This window comes from Microtus oregoni, unplaced genomic scaffold (assembly GCF_018167655.1).
Source record: "Microtus oregoni isolate MIOR12 unplaced genomic scaffold, Mior012 000013F_ref0000133, whole genome shotgun sequence".
In the NCBI taxonomy this organism is placed as follows: Eukaryota; Metazoa; Chordata; class Mammalia; order Rodentia; family Cricetidae; genus Microtus; species Microtus oregoni.
The window spans coordinates 25,164,837-25,179,327 of NW_024543072.1; the positions used below are offsets into that span (position 1 = coordinate 25,164,837).

The following is a 14,491-nucleotide window of genomic DNA, read 5'->3' on the forward strand; positions in this document are numbered from 1 at the left end:
CTTTCAACTCTATTTCTATCTATTTGCATACACACACCATTGTGTTTGGTACATTTTAATTCTTCTCCCCAAAATCTACATAAGTAGGTATGGATCTGCCTTACAGAGCTTTGAATACAGTGATTTACATCACATACAGGTATGGGTGGGGCTCTAACAGTGATCTCTATTCTTCATCTCATGTTACATACAGACTTGATGGTCCGTTTATGAACACAAACATGTCTCTGGTTTACTCTAGGTCTGGAGAGGTGTTGCCCTTGTGCATGAATAAGGCATTTCTAAATCCTAAACTGCCAGCTTTACCTAACAGGAAGTAATCATCATAGGGAGAGAGCAAATTACAGACAAGTTTCAAAGCAAAGCAAACATGGCCAAGGAAAAATTCGCCGTGGACTTGCCACCCTCGTTGAAACCATGTGACCGTCTTCACGAAGGAAGCTTGCTCCCAAATGAAGAGCATGAAGTCTTGTGAAACCCGTGCCATTGATAGCTCTTACCTCAAATTCCACATGTGCCCTCATCCTCAGTTCGCTGGAACCACCTGTACATATATGTACATGGACATAAGTACATGCTTGCAGAGGACGCACCCTTTGAACATGGATGTGATATCAAACCACCACCCATATTACTACTGTGACCACTTTGAAGTCTGACTAGGGTCTCCAATGTCAAACCCATAGCTTCTCAATGTTCGTCTCACAATGACGGAACACACTTCTTTTCTTCTTCCTCCGAGAAAAGAAGTTATAAAGTTCTGGTGTAGGAGGCTTGTCTCTTTCTTGGGGAAATACATGCTTTGCTATATTTTGTAATTTCTTCAGTCATCTTTGGTTTCTTCGTTCATCAGCACCCAGATCAAACCTGAGCCACTTTTATTATTAATACCCACATTCCGATAGCATGTATATTCCTGGCTACTGTTGAGAAAGCGTAGCGTCTCAACCAGCCTCCTGCTTGTATAATAGATAGAGAGAAACCTCTATATTGTTGAGTCATGACTTCTGATTTGGATAAACTGCAAACCAGTCAGAAAGGCTTCCTTGGAATACTTACTCTCCCCAAGTCCCTTTTGTGAAATTCCTATTAGCCAACTCCAGAGGCTACAATGGCTACTTGCAATGGTGTAGGAACTGTTTGTTTTTCTTCCTGTCCTACACACAAGAACTTTGATATATTTGTTTTAGCAGCGTCTCTGAGCCCCAGGGCGTCGGGGCATAATTAAAAAAGGGCATGAGCTGGAAGGAAAGGGACAGGGAAGGGGTAAGGCTAGCTTTCATAATGAAGCAGTGGCTATGGGATATGAAAGTACTAATTGTAAATAATAATTAACCTAGGATTATAGACACCATTCGAAGAACAAGCAGGGAGACAGGGGTATCTCCTCCGAGTGGCTGTTGCTTTTGGTGCTGTTTTGAATTTGTATCTATTAAGTACCCAGAAGAAACAAAGGAAAATATTCCACTCACTCAAATCTAATTCAGGGATAGCACTCAGAAACTTGGAAGGATGAAGAGCTGTCAGATATCATAAATATATATTTTTTAAGTCAAAGATTCTCCATGTATCTGGAATAGCTGTCCTATGTAGGAAACATGGCAAGGAATGCCTAACATACTTTGTCCTGCTCTGGCCCTTTAAGTGCTCGTGGCTCGAGGCTGGAACAATTTAGTAGCAAGCAAGATGCAGCTATCGTGCTTGTTTAAGGACATTTTCAAGGATCCATAATGCGGTCTGCAGGCATGCATCCATTTGGAGAGAGAGAATATATCGTGTTTACAGTGCCTGCACCAGCATATGTGGACATTTGCATTTGGAGATGGAAGTCTATTCCTCTTCAGCTGAAGTTTTACCCCTTGTTGGTACTGATTGGAGGCTGAAAGCTGGCTGCAGGCAGAGCTGTGGACCAGACGCTCCTTCCTCTTCTGGTGAATTCATGTTTCCTTTTACACCTGGATTTGGTACTTAATCACCAAGTGGATGCACTATCGGAAGACATCCGTCGCCGTACACTTTGAATTAATTTTTCATTCCGATTTTTCTTGAAAAGGCGTCTTACCTTTGGAAGTGTTTTGCAACCCAGATTTTAGTGTGATGTGTAGAGCCGTGCCTGGAGGATGATTGAATGCTGGAAATCTGGTGCCTACCTGGGCTGTGGTGACAATTTCACTGCCTTGGAGAGATCTGTCAGTTCCTGACAGAAAACAGGGGCTTGACTGGAATGCCTGGGGAATTTCAAGTAGCAAGATGTTTGTATTACAAGCCCAGGACATCATAATATTGAATTAATTCTCCAACGTGCATTAATGAATCATCTTTAGCTTGGTAAGGGGGAAACAGTTTACATAACTGGCAACTTTCGTTTACATAATGGATGACTGCTGGGCTTGGTGGGTTTGATTCGAGAGAAAAGCAAAGTTGGAAAAGAAGGAAGATGCAGTCCTGGATGCATTATTATTTGTGACATGGCTCAAGATGGGGGGCTGTGAGGAGAGCGAAGATGACAGAACTGGCACTAACCACGGTGACAAGAAGTTGAAGAGCAGCCGACGTGACATCTTTCCTATCGTGCTGCCGCGAATGTCAGCTTTGTGAAGGACAGTGAGAAAATGGTTTGCCGAAAACTTGAAAGGTAGATTCCAGAGACGCCGGCTGTGTCAGATGCAATATAGTCTGCCATGGCCGCAGAGACCCACTTCTGGCTCCAGCGATGGCCTGCAGGTGGGAGAGCTTCCGGTCTTCGGCAAAGCTCCAAAGATGACTACGCTTGGCCTGCGCATTGTCTCAAGTCTCCAGGACCATGAGATACAAGAAGTGAGGTTAGCCCGTGTGCAGTTAGGTGGAACCAGAGGCCAGGGGCTGTTTATCTTGGTGTGTGCCTGTGTTTGCACACAAGTGCACATATGTGTGTGTCCCTAAAGCATCATTCAGAGGCTTCCCAGCTTCTCTTTAAGCCAGAGACACAGAAAAAGGAGATACTGTGTCCTTTGCAAACTTAAACTGTGAGTGAAGAAAAGAAAAGGGAATGGAATTGAGGAGCTAGAGAAGGATGGGATCCAATCAGAGCCCTGCTTCTGCATCTGAATGACCTGCAAGCTTTCAAAACAGCGACCAGCTCAGCCTAGGCTGCAGAATGATTGGCTCACAGCTGTCAGAGCCTAGGTAGAGTCAGGCATCTAGAGTTCCTAGCCTATGAAAACAGCATGGTCAAGACCCAGCTGCTAAGATCAGTGCATCCCACCTGCTTCTTCTCCTCTTGCCTTGCTCACTTCCTACTGAAAGATCAGGGGATCTGGCGTCTGAGATGTGCAGTGTCTGAGCAACGTAGGAGCTGCCTTCAAGGCATTAATAAAAGGCATTAATAATGGAGTCCATCTCTTTTTCCTTTCCCCATGTCCAGGGCAGTTATTGAGGCAGCGGGGACCTGAAGAGTCAGAAGCTAGTGAGGAAGGAGATGTACGGTCATGTGAGAGAAAGAGGGGCATCCAGGTTCCTGGCCTTTCATTCTGAATGAAGTCATATCCCAGATTGGGACTTTTAAATGAAAAGCTTAAAATCTTGCCTTTTCTCCTTTATGATTCATTAAGCATTGAGTATTGAAAATTAAAGAACATTTCCCTTGTTTCAGGGAGGGTGGGGGAAGGTGTAAAAGACTGTTGTCGGTGAGACAGTAGTTCCGCGCTGCTATTGTGGTTTGCTTTGCAATCACCATTGTTTTTCTGACGCAGTAGAAACTGCAGACGCCTCTTTTGGAGGGAAAGATCAACTCAGAAAGGGACAGTGTTTCTCTAACACAGCCTCTGTTTTCAAGTCCATCTCAGTCTTAGGGGAGTTAAGAACCTGGATCAAAGGCATCTGATCAAGGGATTGGGGAAATGGCTCTGCCAATGTAGCAGGCTGGGAAAGCAAAGCTGGCCAGCACTGGGAAAGTGGAGACAGAAAGATTCCCTGGGGCTTGCTGATTGGCCAACCAGTCCCCCTAAACTGACAAATCCCGGGTTCAGGGAGAGACTCTATCTCAAAGGATAAACAATGCTAAGGATGACATTCAGCTAGCATCCATCATCCACATACAAAAGACTGCGCCAAAAAAAAGCATCCTTCCAGACCCCGGAAGAGCCTCCATTGAGGTTTCCTTTTTGTCTTGGTTACTGTGTGTGTGTACACGTGTGTGCATGTGCGTGTATCAGTGATTCTTAGCACGATTCCCAGAGCAGTGGCACCACAAAACCCATTAGAAATGCAGATTCTCAGGCCCCCTCCAAAACCTACCAATTTAAGAACTGGTAGAGCCAGGCTGCCTGAGTTGCCACAAGGCCTCCAGCTGATGCTAAATCATGGTCAAGATTGAGAACCATAACCCTGCGAAAGTATATGTAGCTTCCGGAGAAAACACAGCTCCTAGGTCAGCAAGATGGCTTAAGGGACCAAAGCGCTCACCTTGCATGCCTGACAACTTAAGTTCAATCCCAGGAACCCGCAGTGAAGGACAGAACTGATTCTCCAAAAGTTGTCATTTGTTCTTCACACACGCACACCATAGCGCATGCGTGCCTGTTCTCTATTTCCCTGTCTTGCTGTTCTCTCTCTCTCTCTCTCTCTCTCTCTCTCTCTCTCTCTCTCTCTCTCTCTCTGTCACACACACACACACACACACACAATATTAAAAAACAAAAATTCTTTATAAAGAAAAACAGCACTCCCTCAAAATCTTTGGCACAGGTTGTTTTCTGAGCGCTCCACCTGTGAACCATTACCTGTGAATTACAGAACTCAGTGGAAAAGAAAATTATGATTCACAGAATTTTAGAAAATAATATTCTCAGGTCACACTAAAGTGACTTCATAACTACTACTACTGTTAAGCTTTCTGGTCTTTAACAAACTGATCCCTAGTGGGTCTCTCACCAAGTCTGTCAGACACCTGTCCCTGTCACCAACAACACTGTAATATTACAGATCTGGCAGTTAAAAAAAAAAATTACATTTGCTGTTGAGACCATACAGGATCTTATCCCCTGATTCTGCAGGTGAAGTCTGAAGGAGAGCTTTGCCAACTCAATGAGGCTCATTTGTTTTGTGGCTACAACAATACACATTTACTTGGTTTCCATCCTGCTGTCCACGGTGTTCCCAGCTCTCATTGAGAGGCCATCAGGAAGGCGAAGTCCTCTAATTGCCTTAACATGCATCCCCAGAGCGAAAGGCTAGATTCAAAGCACAGTTTACATTTGTGAGAATTAGCTAAGAAGGTGAAACACAGCTCATTGTTCAGTTGTTTTATTGTCTCGGGCTCAAACCAAAATGTTGAGTCCAATAAGGCTTCTTGGGCAAGGAATGAATGCCTTGATTCGCAGACAAGTTCATCTCGGAATTCAGAACATATAGCTGGAGATGTCAGTAATAGAATGTTTGCCGGACATTCGAAAGGCCCTGTTCAGTCCTCAGTACCACCAAAAAAACAAACAAACAAAAAAGTAAATAAATCACTAAAGGTGACAAACATCTCTGGGACATCCCTGTTGCTGGTTGTAATGTCTAGGCCTCTATGTTCATTGTCAACTACATCTAATAGCACCGGTTTTTCTCTTTGTTAATTTCCTGCTAAACGTGAAATTGTTTGAATAACTTCCTTTTCCCCCCAGTCAAAAATAGGGGTGTACATGCCACTTGCATGTGTTCAGTACATTAGCAAACTGATTTTGGCATACCAGCCAGAACTGAATGAAAATCAAACTTGTAATGGAAATAACAAGACGTTATCAAAGACAACCTGATAGGCATTTTGCGGTGGCCAGTGAGTTTATCCTGGGATTTAAGGGCAATGGAAATGCTTATAAATATGAATATAAAAAATTAAATAAACTTTGTGACTTGATCTTCGACTTGTGTTTAGTAGATTTGAAAAATGTGAGCACGCACTTAGAACTCAGATATCCTTGGTGTTGACCATTTTGCTTTTCTACTTCCTGTGATTGGGGAGGACTACAAAAAAGGAGAATAATATTCTACTCTTTGGGGTGACTATTTTTTCTTTTTTTTTACAAATTGATAGAGGATCTTTCTTAAATTTTTCAAATAGAGTACTTTTATTATTTAAAAAGAAGAAAAAGTGATTGTTTAAAAGTTGGCAGAAGTTTAGTGCTGACTTCGCGTAGTCAACTTGGTCGACTACAAAAGATTTTCTTGCCATCTGCTGGGACCCCGAGGAGGCTCGTGAGCACGACCATTTGTCTGGTCTCGATAGCTGAGTTGTGCCGACGGAGGAATGTTCCTATAGATGTTCCAGGTCACACAGCAATCTGCAAACTGGCATAGCCCAGTATCACGAGTCACTAGAGATCTGGGAACTAAAGGCTTTGAATGAATGGGTCAGATATTTCCAATGCAAATGGTCTAGAGAAGTGTGTGCATGCGTGCGTGTGTGTGTGTGTGTGTGTGTGTGTGTGTGTGTACTCAGCGTGACCCGGAACTGAAAGCATGATGATTCCACTGCAATCACTGGGTTTTCCAGAGCCTTGCTCTTTATCACAGTAGCTCACTATGATTGGACGACACCTGGGTTGTCTTTTAGTTAATCCTAACGTAATTTTGAACAGTAATTAGAAACTGAGTAATTTAATTAGGAGCAAAACATGGCACGTGATTTTTGTAGGAATTTTTGTAATAATTAGAGAGCCTCAAACCCTGGCGCCTTTGAGACAGGTAATGTAAGCTAGAGATCCAGCCAGGTAAACATCCACCCGGCTGAGGAAAAAGGTGTTGGTTGGCAATTGTCAGTTAAGGGCAGTTGTTGGAACTTTCAGGAGAGACCAGAAATATAAACTGGGCTGTAAACATTCCTAATTTTAAAAAGATCGATGGAGGGGCTGGAGAGATGACTCAGTCAGTAAAGGGCTTGCTGCCCTGGAATGAGGACCCCAGTTCCTTCCAAGTGCAGCAATGGGCACCTGCACTCCTGGCGCTGGGGAATCAGAGGCAGAGGAGGCAGGCTGACGGGCCTACTACATCATCAAACTTCCGGGAGGCACCCTGTCTAAAAAATTAAGGTGGAGAGCAATTGAGAAAGGTTCCCGGTGTTCATTTCTGCCCTCCACAGACATGAATGGGCATGCGCACAGTCTCACACATGCGCACACGCGCGCACACACACACACACACACACACACACACACACACGTGCGTGCGCACATACAATCATGGTCGCTTCTTTAGACTTTTTAAGAGTCTATGACCAGACGGAACCAGCTGGGCTTAACCTGTGAGCCATTTCACTATTTCATACCAACGAGAGAGAGAGTTCTCTCAGCTCCCAGTGAATGAGAACCCTGAACCATCTTCTGCTTGAGAAGCCCGTGCGGCCTGTTTCTATGGTCGGATCCGTCACCACGCTTGCTGCTTCTTGAGCAGACAGTTTCCTCCTGGTCGGAATTTGATTTGCTGGTGTCAGCCTGTGAGATTGCCGTCACCGCATAGCGTGTCTTCTTTCAGGCCTGATGGAATTGGAACTGTGACGGTTGAAGAGAAAGAGCGCTTCGAAGAAATCAAAGAGAGGCTCCGGGTTCTGCTGGAGAATCAGATTACACATTTTAGGTGAGAATCTGTGCTTTGGGGGCCTGTGGAGGATAAGAACGAAAATGCACAAAGAATCTTCATTTCAGTTAAAAAAAAAAAAACAACAATAGTTTTGTGTCTATCAGAGATGTTAAAGCGAAATAGCAAAAGGAAATAGGCTAACCAGTCTGGAATGGCCCTCAGCAGCTTCCTGACTTTGTATTCTTTCTTTGTGTGGTATTTATTTTGAGGTGGAGTCTCAGATGGTCCAGGCTGACCTCAAATTCCCTATATAGCCAAGGGTTATCTTGAACTCCTAATCCTTCTGCCTCCAGCCCTTGAATGTTGGGATTAAAGGTGTGTGCCAACAAATACCAGGTTTTGTGCCATGCTGGGAATAGAACCTAGAAATTCATGAATGGTAGGGCAAGCATTCTACCAACTGAAGTTGATCCCTGGGCCCAAAGTTCAAATTCTTTAGTGCATTTTTATTGCTTAAAGAGCAAAGATTTCCTTGTGGAATCTGACTGATGATGTCATATAAAAAGTTGAAGATTCTTCAAAGTTCCTAGGTAAACGAGTTTTAAAACTTCTACAGTTTGGGACATAGTGAATGGGTTAAAGTTAATGGTGTTCATAACTCTTTTCCCCATTCCTGATACCTGTGCATAGCAAGAAGGAAGCTTGAGTCAGCCTGGCTGGGGGCTGGGGCCTGAGACCAGATGTCCAGCAGCAACAGGGTCATGCCCTTGACTGTCACACTGTGCAATCCACTCCTCTAGAGCTTGCATTATGCAGTCCTCTTCTGTAGAGCATATGGGGCATTTTTAATACAATATTGACTCCGCACGTAGACTCTGAGGCAGGAACTTCAAGACAGCAATTGTGCTTCTCATAGTTTCCATATGCCAGTTTCAGGGCTTGGAGGCTAAAAAGGTACTACCTTTTGTTTTCACCAATAGACAACTGTGTAAGGTAGGTATGATCTCCAGTTAAACAATGAGGAAAATGAGGCCAGGAGGAACATGTGGCCAGCCACCCACTGTAGTCTGAATATAAGCAACCCATCCTGTTCCCTATCCTTTTGAGTGGTGTTTTGAAGGACTCTTGACTGCCAGAAGCCACTGGTGGCACCTGTTGCAGTAACTGACATGCTTCTCTGTCAGCCGAATTCTCCTTTTCATGGACTAAGACTTTGATGAAGGTTCTTTAACTGACCATCCACTGTAAGGACAATGCATCAACAATAGAGCCGAGATCCAACAACAGTGAAAAAACGTCCCAAGCAAGTTAGGCAGAGTCAGGGATTTATCACAGAGGCACGCTGCTTCACGCTTCAACCCTTTAGGACTCTAAAAGAAGTGTGTTCAGATTCCAGCTGGTTTGGGCTCCTGGCTTTTCATTGCTGCGCCCTGTAATAACACACGAGGTCATGGTTTTTTTATTAACTAGTGTTTTCCTTCACAATGGAAACCCAAACAGAGCTCTGAGCTGCCGCTCTCACTCTTCTCTGTTCTGGTGCAGACATTTGCAGACTCCCTCCTCAGTCATTATTCACACATATACATATAGATAAATTATATATACACATATATGGTGTGAACTGGGATTAGCATAACAGTGTGACAAAATAAAAAGCAATTTTCCATTCCTCGGCACAAGTTGCTATAGGAATCAAATTGCAGCGTGTTTCCTGCTAAAATGTAATGGTGTGGGCATCCTGAAGAATTATGTTTTTTGGTCTTTTTTTTTTTTTTTAGATATTGCTTTCCGTTTGGTCGGCCTGAAGGTGCTCTGAAAGCTACGCTCTCGCTCTTGGAAAGGGTAAGGCTGAACGCGAGACACATAAACGGACGTGCGAGTAATTGCCAATCAAGCCCCACAGTTGAATGACCTAGTTTGCAATTGTCAAAGGGTTTCTTGACTGTTTGTGAAATACCAGGAATAAAAGTGAGGAAGCTGCCCAAATTCTAGAAGTTTTATTTTCAGATTCCCAACTAGCTATATTGAAGAGTCACTTCAGGCCCTTTCCTGATGTCCCCACAGACTTTGTCACCCCGGCTGTTCTGGGGTTTCCTTTCTACCCACAGTTTTCACATTAGCCAGCATTGAGGATTTTACATCTGAAGTCTTTCAAAAATAGAAGTGAGTGACACGTGGACTTGTAACTTCATAGTTCCCTTTCCTTCTGCCTGAAGGTTCTGATGAAAGACATCGTCACTCCAGTACCACAAGAAGAGGTCAAAACCGTCATCCGCAAATGCCTAGAGCAGGCTGCCCTGGTCAACTACTCGCGCCTGTCTGAGTATGCCAAAATTGAAGGTAAGGCTTCTGCCTGCCACTAGTTTTGAATTTAAACTTTGGTACACCTCCCGGGGAAAAATCTCTCTTTTCTTGATGGACACCAGAGAACAGTGGTCCATCTGACTACGTTAAGCTGAACATACTTGAAATGTGGCAAATAACGTGACTGGGGCCAAAAACATAGATGCAAGGTGGGTCATCGGCTCATGAGACAGCTTAGGAGGGAACCAACCTGGAATGTGGGATGTTACGTAATTGCTAAAGTCCTTCTGACAGTTTATGCTTCCCTTAAATATCTTATATGAGGATAATGTTCACTCGTGAAAGAGCTGGGTAGCATCGTTACCTTCTTTAAATGTAGGAAGCAGAAACAACGTGCTATCCACTGCCAGTAGTATTGAAAGTAAAACAAGCCTTGAATAATTCAATATTCAGGTTCTTCTTAACTCTCGCTTGTGCTTTGGAAGTCTCTTCTCTTTGGGGAACTTCTCAAATTTCACCAAATGATAGTATGGAATCATCCCCAGAGGCTCTAAATTGAATCTGGGCATCATTCTTTCTTGTTACCAGAGATGTAGGAGGCATATTAATATTGCTGTCTCAAGCTGTAGGGAAGCAGTCCTGAATGACTGCATAGTTCAAAGGAACTTTGAGTTGATTCAACTCAAGAAGAAGCTGTGGTTCTTTGGGACCTAGTCACTCTCAAAGGCATTAATCGCTTTTCATTGTTACCCTCCCCCCATTGGCTGCTATAGGGTGATTTGAAAAGCATACCCAACCTGACCAGTGGTGTAAGTGCATACATGTGGAAGTTCTGTGTGCAAGACTCAATGTGTCCACACTCTGGAATCCGATCTTCTCTCACACACAAAACTCATGACACCTAAAGAAAGCAAGCAAAGGCACATTGTCCACCTCGGGACATCAATTGGGGGAACAGCTGATTAGCACACACACGCGTGCGCATACACACACACACACACATACACACACACACCATCACATCTACTGCCAATGTCCTGCTTCCTTAGAAAATTAGCTGGCAATCACGTTAAATTCCCAGTGTTCTGTACACTACATGTCTTCCTCCCTCTCCCGATTTTGTCTTTGTGACAATGCAGATTGTGTACCAGTGGTAATGAGTTCATTGTTATGCATCCAGGGAGAAACACTTAAGAATTGGGCACTAGAAGGGTGTTTATCGACTCTTGACTTGGTAATGAGTGGCAAAAGCAGAGGAACAAGAAGATCAATGGTTAAGTGGCTTTATTAGCAAATAATTGTTCCAGCATTCCCAGCCCAGGACATAATGATTGGTTGGGCTGGGTAAAGTCAACCATGGAACTATGAATCCTAAAACCAGAGATGGGATGGGATCATGAAATGAGATGTTCAGCTTCCACAACTGCTGCCTCATAGGTCTTGGTCCAGCTGTTATTAGTCTTTCGGTAAGATCTGCTCTCTTCTTTCAGATAAATAATGTTTTAAAAACAAACAAACAAACAAACTTTGTGATCTGTAAGTAACAATGCATTCATTTCCAAAGTAGATCAGCTGGTCTGTGATCTCCTTCTGTGCTCAGTTCTTCCTGGTTGTGCTGATTACCTTTTGCACTGTGACTCGTAGGTCTGGGGAGTCTTTGAAGAAACCAATCTTTTTATCCCAACTCTCTTTTCAGAGAAGTACCTCATTCCACACTACCCGCTCTCTTCTGCTTCTCTCCTTCCTTGTCCGTGATTGGCTCAGCCACTTTTTGATACGACCTCTGCAAAAGTGGCTGAGACGCCAATTTCAAAGCATGCTGGGATTGTTAATTCCGACAACCCCACATTCTCTGGCTGCATGTGTTGGGTTTTCTTCCATGAACATAGTCCACTGTACGCTGGGATATTGCAGCTTCAAAGATATTACTACCAGACAGCTTGCTTTGAACAAAGCTCAGGTCCTACCCTCAGAAAAGAAATCCTCCACTTTTTTTGTTTGTTTGTTTTTTGTTTTACACTTAAGCCTCTATTGAGCGTTAGTAGCTTATCTATCTGAGAATTTGGGGAAGAAGCTGTAGTAATATTGCTGGAGACTATGTTTATGAAGAAATACCTCAAGAGCCTTAGATACTAAAGTCTGAAATCCTTAGTATCTTGGAGCCTTAAATCAATGGAATTCTGTTTCCCTTGACCCATGATGTTTTTGGTCATTGTATTCTTGCCAATGACTCTAAAGAGACGTGCAAAATCATGGTCACAATCTCTCTCGTGGCTCACGGCATGCTGAATGGTTAATCCAGTAGTTCCCAAATTTCAAAACTCCTTTTTCTTTTATCCTGTGTTTATCCCAAAATACTCTGTGGCTATTTCTCCTTGAGCTAATGTAACGTTTTCCTCTAACCTATGACCTTTGACCTCTTTACCTCTGACCTAAGCCTCTTGCATGCCCAAATCCTCTTTTATAGGGAAAAAGAGAGAGATGTATGAGCATCCTGTCTTCTGCTTGGCCTCCCAAGTGATGGATTTAACCATTCGTGAGTACCTACCACCTTCTCACCACGCTGTCTTCACTCTTTCTGTTTCCATTACTTCAAGAAATCCAGATCCAAACCAACTCACTCTCCTTGCTTCAAGTTTTTTAGCATTGGCTTGTCTGTTGGTTCTGTCTGTGAAACCCAGTGTGAGAAGTCCAGTCACTTTTTATCAGCCTAAAACAGGTTAGACACTCAAGCCGTTTGTTTGTGATAAACTCAGATTTGTCTGTGAGTTTTTTTTTCCCCTTCAGTTATTCTGTCTGTCACCTGAATGCATTTTTACTTTGCTTGTGTGTAACCCTAATTCGTAAAGTGCTTGTCACTGGTACACAATCCAAAGGTAGCAGCTAAGCCGAGGAGCAATGCACTGGGGGTCAGATAAAGGACATCCGAGGCAAAGTAACGCTTCCTTTATCCATGTTTAAGATGTCAAACTGCAAAGGGTATGAGACCGTGAAAGATGCTCCGTGCTCTGTGAAAGCTAGATCTTCTATGCTTCCTACCTAGCCTCTCTCAAGCCGGGAAGTTTTCCTCGTTCTCCCAGGAGAGTTTTAGTTGCCCTTGCCCTCAAAGCTCTGGCTAGAACATATGACTTAATTGTCACTGGAAGAGGTCGTGTATGTTTCATAGATTGATTTCACATTGAAATTAATTTACTAATTTTCTATTTGTGCAGCATTTCCCACATCTGTGAAGGAGCCTTTTTTTGGCTGGCCCCCAAACTTCGGGGCGGTGGGAAGCCAAGGGCCACCTCTTCTGTCCCGATATCATATATCACGCATAAGTGGGGGGCATTTTGGTCCACTTGCTCATTAATCTTGCATATGTGTTCTTGTCTCTCTCTCTCTCTTCTCTCCTCATTGTGCTTCTCTCTTTCAAATAGAGAATCAAAAGGATGCAGGTGAACCGATTGTCTATGCCTTATCAATTTCCAGGACTGTTGAGTTCCATTCAGTTTGTGTTTTTGTTTCGTTTAGTAGCTCCTTAAGGTATGTGCTCCCGGAGAGCGGTGTGGAGCTGCAAATGACACTTAAGGAGTTAATTTGTGCTGTCTACATGCATCTCATGCCCCTTCACTGCTGGCCTTTGGAGAGCAGCCTTTCCGCAAAGGCGCACGTTTGAAGGAACAGAGTTCTGATTTGCCCAGAACTTCCTTCAGCCTTGGTTCCAGGCTCTAGTGACTTGGTCTCCTGTGTGTGTGGTGTTTTGTTTTGTACTTTTAAAGACACTGAACCAAATGAATCTTCCCTACTCATTTTCCTGTTTTCTTCCCCCCTCCCCCTGTTTTCTGCCCTATGGAGAAGTTCATGTTATTTGGTGAATGTTTACTGGGCAAGAGGAAGTAATGGTGTCCATGTTGTACTTGTATGTGCTGTGTGCTGGTCAGTGGCTAAGAAGGAGTCTGTTGCGAGAAAGTTCTCTGGCTTTGGAAGTTTCCTCTTGTTTCCTCTCAAGACTTCTGTGCCATTTTTAGGTGAGAGCTCTCAAATGGAATATTAATGAGTGTGTGATAGCAATCAGTGTCTTTAAGAGCTGACAGATTCCTCATTTATCCCACATAACAGTTGAACGCATCTCAACACAATTCATAAAGCAGTTCAATGTGTGCCAAAGACCAGGTTAGCAATAAACATCTCAAGACACAAAACTTTGCTTGAGACATATAAGTGATAGCCATTGAAGGTTCCTTAAGTAAAAATAAAGCCTCATTCCAGAAAAGCCATGTTAGCAGTGATGTAAGGAAAGTCTGAAGAACAGGAAGAGAGCAAAACTGAACTCGAAATTCAGTGTCAAGGCAAAGGTGCATGTGAACTTGGGATATTCAAGCCCTTGTCTAAGCACATTAGATTTTGATATCTTCTTTCCTGGCCTTTAAATCTCAATACTTCTATCATCGGAGAGTGAGCTTTTATTTTCCAGCTGCTCAGGCCTGAATAATCACACAAAAACTATATTAATTACAATACTGTACAAGAGCATACAGAGGGGAACCCCACATCATAGTTCCTGTATCACTCCCCTACCTCTCCATTTCCCTAGGAAATAGAGAAAATAATGATAGATATATAGATGATAGATAAATAGATAGATAGATAGATGACAGATGATAGA

At 43.4% G+C, this 14,491-nt stretch overlaps 1 protein-coding gene across 19 annotated transcripts in view; it reads left to right on the forward strand.

Moving 5' to 3' along the window:
* The window catches only part of Cadps (calcium dependent secretion activator), a 437,227-nt gene that overhangs the window by 305,596 nt on the left and 117,140 nt on the right, over positions 1 to 14,491 (forward strand). For 10 of the 19 annotated variants that reach the window (XM_041663140.1, XM_041663146.1, XM_041663141.1 and 7 more), the window contains 5 exons: positions 7,495 to 7,596; positions 9,318 to 9,381; positions 9,756 to 9,879; positions 12,311 to 12,379; positions 13,263 to 13,280. In XM_041663140.1, the coding sequence (XP_041519074.1) occupies positions 7,495 to 7,596; positions 9,318 to 9,381; positions 9,756 to 9,879; positions 12,311 to 12,379; positions 13,263 to 13,280 (377 nt within the window). The remainder of the gene's footprint in view (positions 1 to 7,494; positions 7,597 to 9,317; positions 9,382 to 9,755; positions 9,880 to 12,310; positions 12,380 to 13,262; positions 13,281 to 14,491) is intronic. The other 9 variants (XM_041663134.1, XM_041663135.1, XM_041663137.1 and 6 more) reach the window with 2 other exon arrangements.